This window comes from Pristis pectinata, chromosome 1, assembly GCF_009764475.1.
Source record: "Pristis pectinata isolate sPriPec2 chromosome 1, sPriPec2.1.pri, whole genome shotgun sequence".
Lineage (NCBI taxonomy): Eukaryota > Metazoa > Chordata > Chondrichthyes > Rhinopristiformes > Pristidae > Pristis > Pristis pectinata.
Genome location: NC_067405.1, coordinates 117,234,207 through 117,247,395, shown reverse-complemented (window position 1 = coordinate 117,247,395; position 13,189 = coordinate 117,234,207). Strand labels below are relative to the sequence as shown.

General features: G+C 34.5%; 1 protein-coding gene across 4 annotated transcripts in view; it reads left to right on the top strand.

Annotated features, from left to right (window-relative positions):
• The window catches only part of LOC127570846 (centrosomal protein of 170 kDa protein B-like), a 66,553-nt gene extending 60,660 nt beyond the window's left edge, over window positions 1-5,893 (top strand). For all 4 annotated transcript variants that reach the window (XM_052016737.1, XM_052016745.1, XM_052016751.1 and 1 more), the window contains 2 exons: window positions 444-495; window positions 680-5,893. In XM_052016737.1, the coding sequence (XP_051872697.1) occupies window positions 444-495; window positions 680-969 (342 nt within the window). In that variant the 3' untranslated portion in view covers window positions 970-5,893. The remainder of the gene's footprint in view (window positions 1-443; window positions 496-679) is intronic.
• Window positions 5,894-13,189: the final 7,296 nt, after the last annotated feature.

The following is a 13,189-nucleotide window of genomic DNA, read 5'->3' as shown; positions in this document are numbered from 1 at the left end:
TCAAGGACATCTTGATGTTGCATATTGAAGGACTAGTATTAATTGAAATCAGTAGGATATCAGTGATAAAAATGCTTTGTAACAAATATTATTGTCTTGACTGCTTTTAGTGTTTATGCCCTTGAATATAGGTATGAATACATTAAAAAAGGCAGAAGTAGCTAAATATGATAGGGAAGTTTATCAGAAAGGAGCAGAAAAAGCAGCATGTTAATTTGAATATAATTATTCATGCACTGATGTTCTGATATTGTATATTGTCTGTATATATCAGAAAACTGATTCATGTTTAAAACCTCTACATTTGGTATGTAGATTGCAATGAGCAGTCTTCCAAAAATAATAATGTTAATACCCAAATCTCAATACAAACATATCATTGAGAAATCTTTTTTATTAACCAAAAATGTTCTGATTGTTAACTTGTCTCTTATCTATTCTAGGAAATATCTTCTATTTTTAAAGACTTGAGAAGAGTTCAGAAACAATTAGAAGGTTAGTAAAATTCATTGAAGCTCTTTATGCAATTGATTGCTATTCTAACTGATCTTTCTTTATCAACTGTCACACATGCAAAGTTAATTCAAACAGTGTCTTAGAAATAGTTGATTCACACTCTCAGATTTTTCCTCTATTTTGCAAGAGGGGTGGATCAATTAATATGTCTTTTATTTCACAGTAATCAATACAATCATAGACCCTGATGGATCTCTGGATGCCTTGGCTGCTAATCAAATGCCACCAAATTCTGCTTCAGCAATGAAGATGAAAGAAAGGACTGTTAATACAATGATCTCCTCAAAAGATTTGCCAAAATCACCAACTCAGATAGTGATGGCGTATGCCCACCAGGGCTCTAAACCATCCCAGCTGTCATCAGACGCAGACAGCATTGACTCTGACTCTGAGTGTAATACTCAGTATACCATGGTAGAACCAAATACGGAAGATACCATTACAATGCTTTGAAAGAGCATGTTTTGTTTTGGCCATTATTGTGCCAGTGTGCATTGTCATTGTTGCTATGTGAGGGTGATTGTGGAAAAAAAACTGTATAGAATAATGTTGTGACTGATATATTGCACAAAAAAAGCTTTTTGAAAAAATGGAAATTAGCAAAAAAAACTTAGCTAGGCTGCATAACACTGTGGCAACATACATTCAACATAAGTGCAAAATGGAATGTGACTGAAGCCGAAAAAGTATCAGTTCTTGGCTAAGGCGTGCCATTTGAATACTATGTAACTACCATGCACTGAAGAACATACTAGTATTCCGTTTTGCATGTCAAGTTCAGCACAAACTTAATAATTGAACAATGGCTCCAATTAGCAACTTATTACATTCTTAGTTTTCTTCGCTTTTTTTATATCATGATGTTATGATATAGACAGACTGATATTTAACACACAGTGGTGTTTTCAATATTGGTTAAATATTTTGTGAGGGAGAAATCAATCACTTTCCTCTAACTTGATCTCTATTTTCTTGTAAACATATGTAATAGTTGACTAGCTGTATTTGGGTCAGGTATGTGGTATTATTTCGTCACTTCAGTACAATGCATGAATACATAAGGTTTTTCTAATCCTCGATGTTGAGCAGGGTTTAATTTTGAGGGAGCAAATCCATACACATCACTTCATTGATACGACAATTCTAAAGCTTCCAGACAGTTTTCTACTTTAAATTGTAACCAATTCAAACAAACATAACCTCCTCAGCCAATAAATTCTGCAAGAGCAAAGTTGGGACTTTCCAACTTTCCAGAAAACAGTAATGCACAAGTAAATATACTGTATATCCCATACTTTAACATGTCATGGTTTATCAATGAAAATATTTTCAGCTGTATGTGCTTAAGATACGTTTTCTCTCAAGCTGTTCTCCTTTTAACATGCTTATTTTTGCCACTCACATTATCCCCTTTCATACCCGTCCATGAACTTCCCACTTAATTACAGCTAACTCCACTAGTGCATGGCTTGCCTTCTGTACTGATCTAACATGCCAACAGTCACAGAACTCTTTCATAGGGAAGAACTTGTCTGAGTGATATTTGAAGTTTGGACAACTTTCATGAAGGTTTAGAATTGTAATATTAGAGCTGTCAAAGTGTCGGATATGGCAAATAACAAAAAAATGATACTAATTTTTGAAAAGTTTCTTTAAAATGAGAAAATATTTCCTGGACAGAAGCATTAATGATGCCTACATTTGTGCTGATGAGCTTCAGAAATTTAATGCACAAGCTCTAGAGCTCTTAAACCAAGCAAAACTCATTAATATCCTTTCTATGATCATAACCTGTACAAAAATGAAACATGCATTGGATGTTTGCACAGGATAAAGACATTAAAATTTTTAATTGGTTACAAATACCATGAATATAGTGCATAAACAACAGCAGCAATGTTCTGTGACAACTGGAATGATAAATTATAAAGTTGTAAATGACTATCTTTGTAACTGCAGCACAGTTATTTCAGTGGCTTGGTTCTTATGAAGTTTGACTTCATTACTGCAGATTAACCCATCTAAGACAAAACCAGAGCCAAAGATCTTAGCTTTTCACTGGCATTTTCTTTAAATTCACTCTCTCTCATCAGTTGGTTTAATACAACTTCCAAAGGTTTATAGATCAATTCTTGCAATAATTATGCACCTTCATATTACCATTTCCTAAGATATAGTAAGTGAACAAATGACAGTGAGGCCACCTATAGTACACAACATAATGGATGAATGTAAATATGGCATCTGTGTACTCTTGTACTTTATGTGCATGTGTGTCTGCCTGTTCCTGTTACTATGATGCATATGTTGTTTCAGCATAAGTTTGACTACTCACCATAAAGAACAAAAGCTGGTGGCATGGCAGCCAACAATTATCAATGACTAACTTTTAATGTGTGCAGCACCTCTATGTATGATGCAAAATCCCCTGCACTTCTTCCTGGAGATCAATTTTTGTGCTGCACCTACCTTTCATGTATTGTGTACTGTAGGTATCTGTGAGGTATGAGAATTTGAATACAAGAAGTCATTTTTTGGGTGGTGTTGCCTATTAACAGTCTTCCACTTGCAGTCAAATTATAATTTTAAATGGTGACAGACTAGTGGAGGTATAATGTCCAAACTTCAATTCCTTTTTAATTTATTTGCTGCAGATAATTAGATAGTTTTTTTTAAAAAGAAACATTTTAACCTTTAGGTTTGGTCCTGATTTGACTGACTGCTCTCAGCAAGCACACTGGCTTTATGGAAAAAAATATTGTCACCTCCTTTCACTGAGAATTAAATTGATAGCAGAATTGTAAGTTTGGTACAGCAGTATATGAATATGTTATTATATGTTGCTTAAGAAATAGCATCTCTTGTATGTTCATAAGTTAAATTTTATGGGGACTTTGCTATTTTAATAGTTGACTGATAACAATTTTGTCAAGCAGTTTGGAAGATTCAGAATCAGAAACTGATATCCAAAATGATTAGTTGATTTAAAAATAAGATTGTTGTACGCTTACACTAAATTTTCATAAATGCAGAAAATGTAATTCCTTCAATATTGTTGTACACTGTTCATAAGTAATGTCCTGTGCTAAAGTGTCTTAAGCACTTGTTGCTTGCCTGCTGATACTGTACTTTTTCTTGAGTGGCACATGTATTATTTTACCTGTAACAAATTCTATTTAAATGAAAAATGCCGACCATGCAGCTTTTTATTTCCAACTGGATCGTGCCATTTTTGGAATATTGTATTTCTGTACACTTTCTAGCTTTCTATTTGTTGTATATTTCACTTTTGCACAATTGTATAAAGCTGAATATACTCGGCTTTCTTTCATTTTTGGCCAGTTTCAAAGGTGTAATTTATTTTGTTGCCTTATAATGAATATCATGTGTAAATTTTGTTGAAATGAAAGCATTTGATTTTTAAATTGTTTTGCACACAGTAGTATAATTTTAGATTTCTATTTAATTTTTCCATAGAATGTAATGATAATAAACCATTCTTCATAGCAGTGAAATGTTTTTGTTAATATCCCTGTTAACAACTGATGAAATGTTAAACTGACTAGGCTGCAAAATGAAGTATTTAGTAATTATAATAAAAATAGACTCGTCATCTCAAGTTATCACACTGGTCTGTGCCAAACTGAAATTTGACTGCTTTGAATTTATTTTCACTCTTAAATTGTAATAGAACCCTTTTCTACAAGTCCGTTTGAATCAGAGGAAAGAGGAAAATTGGAACTAAAGAATGCTTAAAATGGCCTCGTTTCTTTTCATAAGAGTTCTTTCTTCTTAAAGTCCAGCAACTGTTATCCTGGGTGGGGGGGGTTAAATAATCATGGAAATTTACAGCACAGAATTAGACCATTTGGCCCATTCTATTTATGCCAACAAAAATCCCACTTTGTAGCTCTGCAGGTTGTAGCTTTTTAAGTGTTTTACCAGGTACTTTATAAATGTAAGCTTCCACTATTTTTTTCAGGAAGTATGTTCACTTGTTGAGTGAAATAACTTTTCTCTCAATTCCTCTCTAATCCTTCCAGAAGTTAATTTAAATGTATGCCCCTCTAGTTACTGACCTCTTGGCTAATGAAATAGATCATTTTGTTCACCACATCTAGGCCTCTCATAGTTTTAAGCCATCCCTCAGTCTCCCTCATTCCTAAAGAAACAACCCCAGCCTAGGTAGTCTCTCCTATAATTCTCCATCCCTGGCAATATCCTCACTCTGTATGTTAACAAATCCGTCCTGGTACTCTAGCTGTTGCCTAATCTGTATTTTGTCCAGTTTTGTCATGATCTTTCTGATGCTTTGACTAAAACAGGTAGATATCTATATGCCAGTTTACCCACCTGTCTTGCTTTCTACAGGGATTTGGGAATTGCATTCCAAGATCCCTATGTTCCATTACATTTCCTGGTATCCTACCCTTTATCATGTGTTCCCTTGAAATGTTTGCCCTCCCCACATATATGACTTTGTACTTCTCTGGATTGAATTCCATTTCCCACTTTTGTGCCACCTAACTGCATGCACCTCCAGTGACCTTGACATCGATATTGTTGTCTGTGCAGAGTTTGCACATTCCTTGCTTGAGCATATGGGTTTCCCTCCTGGTGCTTCAGTTTCCTAACATGTTCCAATCACATGCCGTTAAGTTAATTAGCTGCTGTGCCATACCCTTAATATAGGTTGATGGTAAAGATAATCAAAGTGGAGTTGATCACCATGTGTGTGAGAGAGAGAGTAAGTTGCAGGGGTACAAGAAAATAATGGGAATAAGATTCTGGAAGCAATGGAAGTGATGGGCCAAATGGTCTCCTTGTGCATTGTTATAAATCTAAGAAAAGGTAATCAGTCCATTGTTGGAAGAAAGCTGGCCATTTTATGTTTACTTCAAGATAAAAGTATATTTGTTTCCTAAACAATTTAGGAAATAGATATATATCAAACTTTTGTGACTTCCATTGTACTTGTTCAACATTTCATGTGATATTTTCAGTAATAATACAAGCAAACTAAAATGTATAATGCACTTACACAATATTAGATTCAAGTTTTATTCCAACTCAGACGTTGGACAGGCACGGTAGTATAGTGGTTAGCGTAACGTTATTACAGCAGCGACCCGGGTTCAATTCCGGCCACTGTCTGTAAGGAGTTTGTATGTTCTCCCCGTGTCTGTGTGGGTTTCCTCCGGGTGCTCTGGTTTCCTCCCACATTCCAAAGATGTAAGGGTTGGGAAGTTGTGGGCATGCTATGTTGGCACTGGAAGCATGGTGACACTTGCGGGCTGCCCCCAGAACATTCTACGTAAAGATGCGTTTCACTGTGTTTTGATGTACATGTGACTAATAAAGATATCTTATGATGAAAGGCTTGTTCTTATTTATGCCCCTTACTATATAGTTAAAAAATTGTTTTAATAATGCACATGGTCAAATACTAAAGGTATAGTTTGATCACTAAAATTGAATTGCAAGACACCTAGATGATTTGGCACAAGTTATCAGGATGCTACATTGGTGAGGAGAGCCTGTGAATGCAAATTATGACATCCATCAGATTGCAACGTTGATTGGTCTCTGTGCTGCTGAATGGAGACATCAGTCATAATTAGCAGGCCAGCACAGAATTGACCTGCTTGCTGCATTACACTGAATGGCATTTGGTTTATTGTGCATTGTGCCTGGTTTTGGGGCAATCAACACACAAACCCATTTCTTATTGGTTACTGGTCTGCCATTGAAAACATACTGATAATTTTATGATCTGACTTGAAATAGCAACATACTTGGAAGAAGAAATAAATTCAGCCTGCTCAGGAGAGTCTGATCAGCTAAATTAACTACAACAGATGGAAGTTTTAAAATATTAACTATACAAGTTTTTTTAAATGTATGTCTTTGTAAAAAGCTTGCTGAATGCAGTTTTAAGTAACTTATTTATGCACTTTGTGCTTGTGTTTTATTCATTACCCAGCATGTTCTGGTTATGAACAAGCACCATTCAACAAACAATACACCAAAAAAGATCATGAAAAAATGTCATTTTTATTATTTTTTCAGTTTCAAGGGTCCAAGTGTTGCCCATTCCCAATTTCCCTTGAACTGAGTGGCCTGCTTTGCCTTTTCAGCAGGACTTTTATGAATCAATCTTTTTGTGCAAATGAAAATGAAATGGCAGTGGTGGCAGTTAGTGATAACAGTATAACCCAAAACCAAATTACAGCAAAAAAAAGTGCATAACTTAAAAGGGAACTAACAGAAACTTAGCTGTTTCTATAAAGGTTTCATCACATCACAGCAGCTGTTTATTGTGAACTGAACCGCTAGTATCTGTAGATGCAGAACAACCGGCGAAACCATCCCGCTTTCCTATACTGGTAGGTTCATGTGTTACATTTCTGTTTTCCATTATTGAATTGAAGTTATTTCTGTCTAATGCAGTTTTCTTAAAGCAGTCACCTTAAAGTTTGTTTTTATGTATTTTTGAATTCTTTCTTTAATGGTTGATTTTTATAATTATAATGCACAATTAAAAAGGCTAAAGCAAAAGACAGTACTTGGCATCAAATGCATCTAATGGATGTAAGCTCTCTTCCCACTCTTTTTAGTTTGTCTTTAAGGAAAATTAAATGAATATAATTTCATTGTTTTAGCTACTGAAAAAGTTCAGATTATCTTTTAATTAAATGAATTTCTTTGAATTTACTAATATGCTATATCTAATCATCGAAGTGTCCTGCTCCTTCAATATTTGTGTGTGAAGTCAGATATTGGACATGCAGAGGTCCAGTATCCCAGCCTTTGTAATCATGTAGCATTCTCTGCACGTAGCCTAAGGGCCAACTAATTAATCCAATGGTGAAAAGCATCCAGATGACAGCTGCGTATTTACTGACTATAGCACAAACATTTTTAGACAACTTTCCTCCAAGTTTTCAAACTGATGTCACCCTTTATCCTTTCAACAAGGCATTGTCTCACAATTCATACTTGAGTATTAACTGTGGTTATTGACCATGGGACTTAACACCCATTAACCTCATTTTAGCCTTGCCCAATGTCCACACACTTGTACTCTCACCAGGTCAATAGCAACGATTCACACCTGGAAGCCTAGCAGATTGGACATTTTCTTCTCTCAACTCAGCAAATTGTAGGGCCTTGATCACCTGAGTTTAATTAATTTGCCACAAATTGAGCCCGTGACCTCCTTGTTCTGTATAGTGCAGCTAGTAAATTGATAAACTTGTTTAATCATTGGGTAAGTGATTTAAAATAATTAATGAGTTTCAATGAATGCTGTGGAGTAATGACAGTAGCTGCCTATAAGTGAATTGGTAAAAAGTGAGTTATGTAATCGGACAAGAATCCAAGCATACATTTAAATCTACAGATACATTAATCTGTATCCTTGGATGGCCCTTGTCATTTTCAGTGCCTTTATGTTGCAGTATTTTCTTTGCTGCATGCAGTAGATCATATGAGGCACAATTAAAGCTATACATTTGATCTAACAGTATTTCAGTTAATGGCTTCACATGCAAAGCCAATATGATTGTGATCTGTGTTTGGTTTGATAGTGGAGGATGTTTATGAGAGGCCATTCTTGCCATTATTAATACAAAATGTTTCATTATCCGCAAGTTGTTGTATTAGTTAATGTTCTGATATTGCACAATAATGTATTTAGCACAACATCTTAAATTGTTTGTGATTCAAAATATATTACTGACTCAATGGGCATAAGTGATGTATGTGTGTCTGTGTTGCCCATTTTAATACAGTATGACCAATATCAAGCATTGAGATGTCACAATTTTTCTGCAAACTAGATCAATGTTTTATTTTAATTTGTTCAGATTAAAGTTAAACTGAATATTTTAAAAGGTGACATTATTAGGCCTTATTATACTAAAAATGAATAATTTTGAGTTTGTGGGGTAAAATAAAGCATTCAAATTCAATATCAAATTCTTTGTGGACTATCATACTTGTCATGACCCAAAATGTTAACACAAACTAATTACAGATGCTAAAATAACTAGAAGCTGAATTTCTTGAAATTAATATGCTCACTCCCAGTAACCACATTCATTTATGATAACTGTGAAGGTCAACAGAATTCAGTGAACTGCAATTTTGTATGGGATGTTGTATTGCATTGGCATTCTAACACACCAAGTAATTTTCTGTGACTGCTATTTGTAAAGAGAGACAGTACGTTGTACTTCAACAAGTGTCAGCATAGAGGAAATGCATATGAGTCCATTATCATTTGCATATTTATAATATAAACTTATTATTTTGGATAAAGGTGCAGTAATTGGACTTGAAGTGCCATTCTTGGTAATTACTTTTGCAACCATATCCTGTTCTTGAAGGTTGATTATTAATTCATGGCTACTAGATGTGATGATCCATTATTGGTTATGTAACTACTGAAGAATTTTTAGAGGAGTTATCTTGTGTACAGTTGTACCAGTGGGTAAATATGATCTAAGGTTAGCAAATTAATTAATTGATTAAGGAAACCTTTCACTTCATATTTACCACAGTCTGGATTCTGGCTGCAGCAAACAGTATAACTCAGTGATATTGATGATACGGCATTTGATCTTGTACTGTTCATTTAAACTTTCCAATAAACTCAGTATCCACCTCTCAATGCATGAGAATCTGATTACAAAATAATTATAAATACTGACTAATTTTCTTGCAATGAACTGTAGCACTTGTTTGTCATTTATGTAAAGGGAAGCAGATCTAAACAGAATTTATTCATAATCCTTGGCAAGTCTGTCTTTTATTTATTATGTTCTTGTATGAAGAAACCTGCCCAAACCATAACTCATCGGTAAATGCAATTCAATGAAAAATGTCATTACCAGCAATTTTAAAACACAAATGATGGAAAGCATGAAAAATAACAGTTAAATTCCTGGATGTTCCCAGAATAATTTCTTTCCAAGCATACTTCTGCATTTTAAACAGAATCATTACAGCAGAGTTTAAATGGTTCTGATTAACAAAGTAACTCTGCAGAACAGGAAACAGAAAGTGAACAATATTGCTAAAAGTAAAAGGTTGGAAAGTTCAATAAATTCTTAAACTAAATGTTATATATTGAGAGTAGTTTTATTTTTAACTGGGACTTCTATGTGTCATTTGTCATTATGAATACAAAATACATTTTGATACCTAATTATATAAAATGATTGGCCTGATTTACCATTCTGTGAATTGTTCTCAGTAATTCCTCTGCAGCTGATTTTTCCCCCTCTGACTGTATTGTGTTTTGAAATCATTTATTGCAAATTACTTCATTAATTAGAAAGTATTTGCATCTCAATGTTTTGATGTAAAATGTCCTTGATTTTAATTTTGCCAATTTATTCAGCTGTTGCACTATTTTCTTAAGGTAGTGGAATTCAGTATAGTACCTTTATGAAAATCTGTTAAATATTTGACTGTTGTTACTCGATGTAAAACCATATTTTTAATCACTTCTCTTTTTAAGCCACTGTTGCATGTGATCGAGCACTGTTAATTCTATAAAGGGCATATAGTAAGAGAGATCCAAAATGGTGGCTGTTTATATAGCGGTTCAATAACTTACAAAATCACTATTTGAGCAGTAAATGGAACTGCTATATGCCTTTACTCACTGCAAGAATAATGAACTTTGAAGTCTGATACTGAAAGAGAATAAACGAACCTAGATCTGTCCTCAACCATGCTTCATTAGCTGAAGAGATTAAACATGACAGTCGGCTAGAAAAGCCAAAGTTCAAAAACCCAAGGTTCTCACCTTTCCAGTGATCTCTGGGTGTGCAAAAGTTGGGATTGGACCAGGCTCTCTCCATCCCCTCCCTCCCTCCTGAGAGTATTGTAGGTTGTCATTGTCTTGGCTCTAATATAAAAAGAATAGTAACCACTAGCTTAAAGTATGGAAAGATGACTTTCCGCCATTGAAACTGGCATCCTAGCGAAAGTCTCCACCTTCTGAAGAGGAGGGTAGAAAATTGTGCAGAGAGAGGATGAAAGCTAGTGACATTATTCTGATGTGATATTGCAGGCTACAATATTCTACTTCAGTTTTATATGTGATAGGAAACTTGAACAAAATAATTTGTTTTTGATGCAATATTGAACAAATAGCAAAATATCACCGTTCACCACTTCTCAGAATGGATAGATATAACTGCTAGTTTTGAACTGTGGTGAGGACTTAGTTTTTGTTAGTACAATCAGTTGATGACATTGACTATTGTATAGGAAATTAAATTGTCAATAGAAGTAGTAACGCTACTTCACGCAACAGAAACAGGAAATAACAGAGAGCTTCTCAAATTCCTTTCTCTGCAGCAGGCTGACAACAAACAGATGTGAAACTTCGGTCTCAATTCCTCTTTTTATACTTGGTGACTTATTGGTGATTGTTGGCACAAATCAGCCCATGTTGGTATTGGGTCTGTTTTGATTGGTGAAAATACTAATTCATTGCTTATTTTATTACTTTATCCTGTCAGATCTCTGCACTTAAATTGCTCCCACTGTTGAATAAAACACTCTAAAAATGTAAACATAAAGTTTAACAATATGTTCTGTTGATTTCCAGAATTTTCTTAATATATATTTTTTCTTTCAAAAAGAGCAAAATGCCATGTTTATTTTGCAGAAAATATTTTAGTGGAGGTACCAGTGAGATGATGAGAACACAATAAACAAAACAACGTTGATGGGCAATTTACCCTCAACTATTTCTATGTATCTTCTCATGTATGGCTATGGGAGGAGGTTATCTGCCTACTAATTTCTGTCCTTTGTTGAGCTAATCAATCTCAGCTGTAGAAGTTCTGCACTAGGCCTCGGTATCCTAAGATCAAAAAAAGGGGAAATCATTAATATTTATATTTCCAATTAATCCGACAACTTTCAGCAGCAGTTTTTATTGAGAAACACCATGCCAAGAACATCACCTGGCAGGATATTATGAAGGTTAGTTTGCTTTTGGCATGGTCAATCAAATTATGTGCCACAGCTGTCTGTAACTGTGCTAAAGGCTGGAAAGTTAAATTGCTTACACACGACTAGAACTTGGTGTGCAAAATCCCGAGACCCTGGATGAAACTGATGAGGGTTCCTGCATGTTTCTACATGCAATGTGATTTCTAAGTCACTATTTCTCATTTAAAATGTTTTTGTTCTGTTTGATTAGTTTGCATATTTTGTTGCTTGGCATACATTATTTAAAAAAAATAGCAAGGAATGCTTTGCAATATATTTTCCTTCGTAGACTCCACAAATCTCTCATGTTAATTTGGAATCTTTTATTTACAGGCAATTGTGCAATAAACCTAATCTCTTTTTACTTTGAAGCTTTGCTTTAGTAAAATTATTCCATGGCGTTATTTTGGATTAAAATAGTCTTCCAGTGATTTGCCATTATAACTTGGAACAAATGCCAACATATTCTAAAGAGCTCCATCTTTCCACCACAAACCACAAAGTCTGAACAGTTGGAATAAATAATGGAAAGTGAAGGCTTAATAAGGAAATACCAACAGATACAAATAAAAAGTTTGAAAGTAATGTTGGGAGCATGTGAGGCTGAGACTTATATTTACGCAAGTCCATTTAATGCTTGGGTTTTGCTGTTCACAAGTGGTCCAGAATCAAGGTCTTCTAGCTCATTTGATCTTATCCTTAATGCCGCAATTAGAAGAAAATTGGCTATTTTTTTAATAAGCCTCTAACCTGGTATCAACTAATCTTTAGGAATGCATTCCAGGTGTTAACTTTTTGCAAAAATGTTTCTTCATATCTGCTCTAAAGATTTCCTTGTAATCTCAAGCTTGTGTACATTAATAAATAGTTCTAAGTCTACTTTCTGCAGTCAATTAAATATGTTAAGTACCTTTTTTTCCCCCCAGATGTGAAGTTAGTAGTTCTACCATCCTTAACAATGTAGTTTGTTTACTTGTTATAAGAGATTAGAACTAGACATCAAAATATTATAAATATTATTTATACAGGCTCAGACATTGCTTATCCTCTACATAACTGTATTAAATTTTATTTTATAATTTGAGGTTTTAAGGCCAATCTGATGCTCTTTACAATAGCCCAAACAATTTCTAAATCTTTCTGCTACTGAGTTTTGCACATTCCCCATTTCTAAATTAACATTTTTTACTGAAAAGATTCTGAATTCTTAGAAATCTCACAGGTTCATATCCTCTGTGATCTCATTCTTGAATTTAGATCTGCTAGAACATGTAACAAAGCAGTAATTTTTTCTTTAGGTTGTTAAAATTTAAGCTCTTGTTTTAAGTCTTAATATCTTTGGTGGGATTTCTTAGATGAGCAAAGGTTTGGGAACAATTAAAGAGGGTCTGAAGTAGAGCAGTAATTGAGGTCTTTTGGAGTGTCAAAGATGAATAAGCAATTGAAGACATGGGGATAGAAGGTGAGAGGGAAGGAAGAAGGTTGGAAACGATGTTATTAGGTCATTGTTAATACGGGTCCTGTCTATGTGTTGTAACTTTTATGTTGTTTTGCTGATTGACGCAGAGAATGTTTCTGGCTGAATTAGAACTCAGTAAAACACTAACAATTTTCAGCAGGCTGGACAGCATCTGTGGGAAGAGAAACAGAACTAACG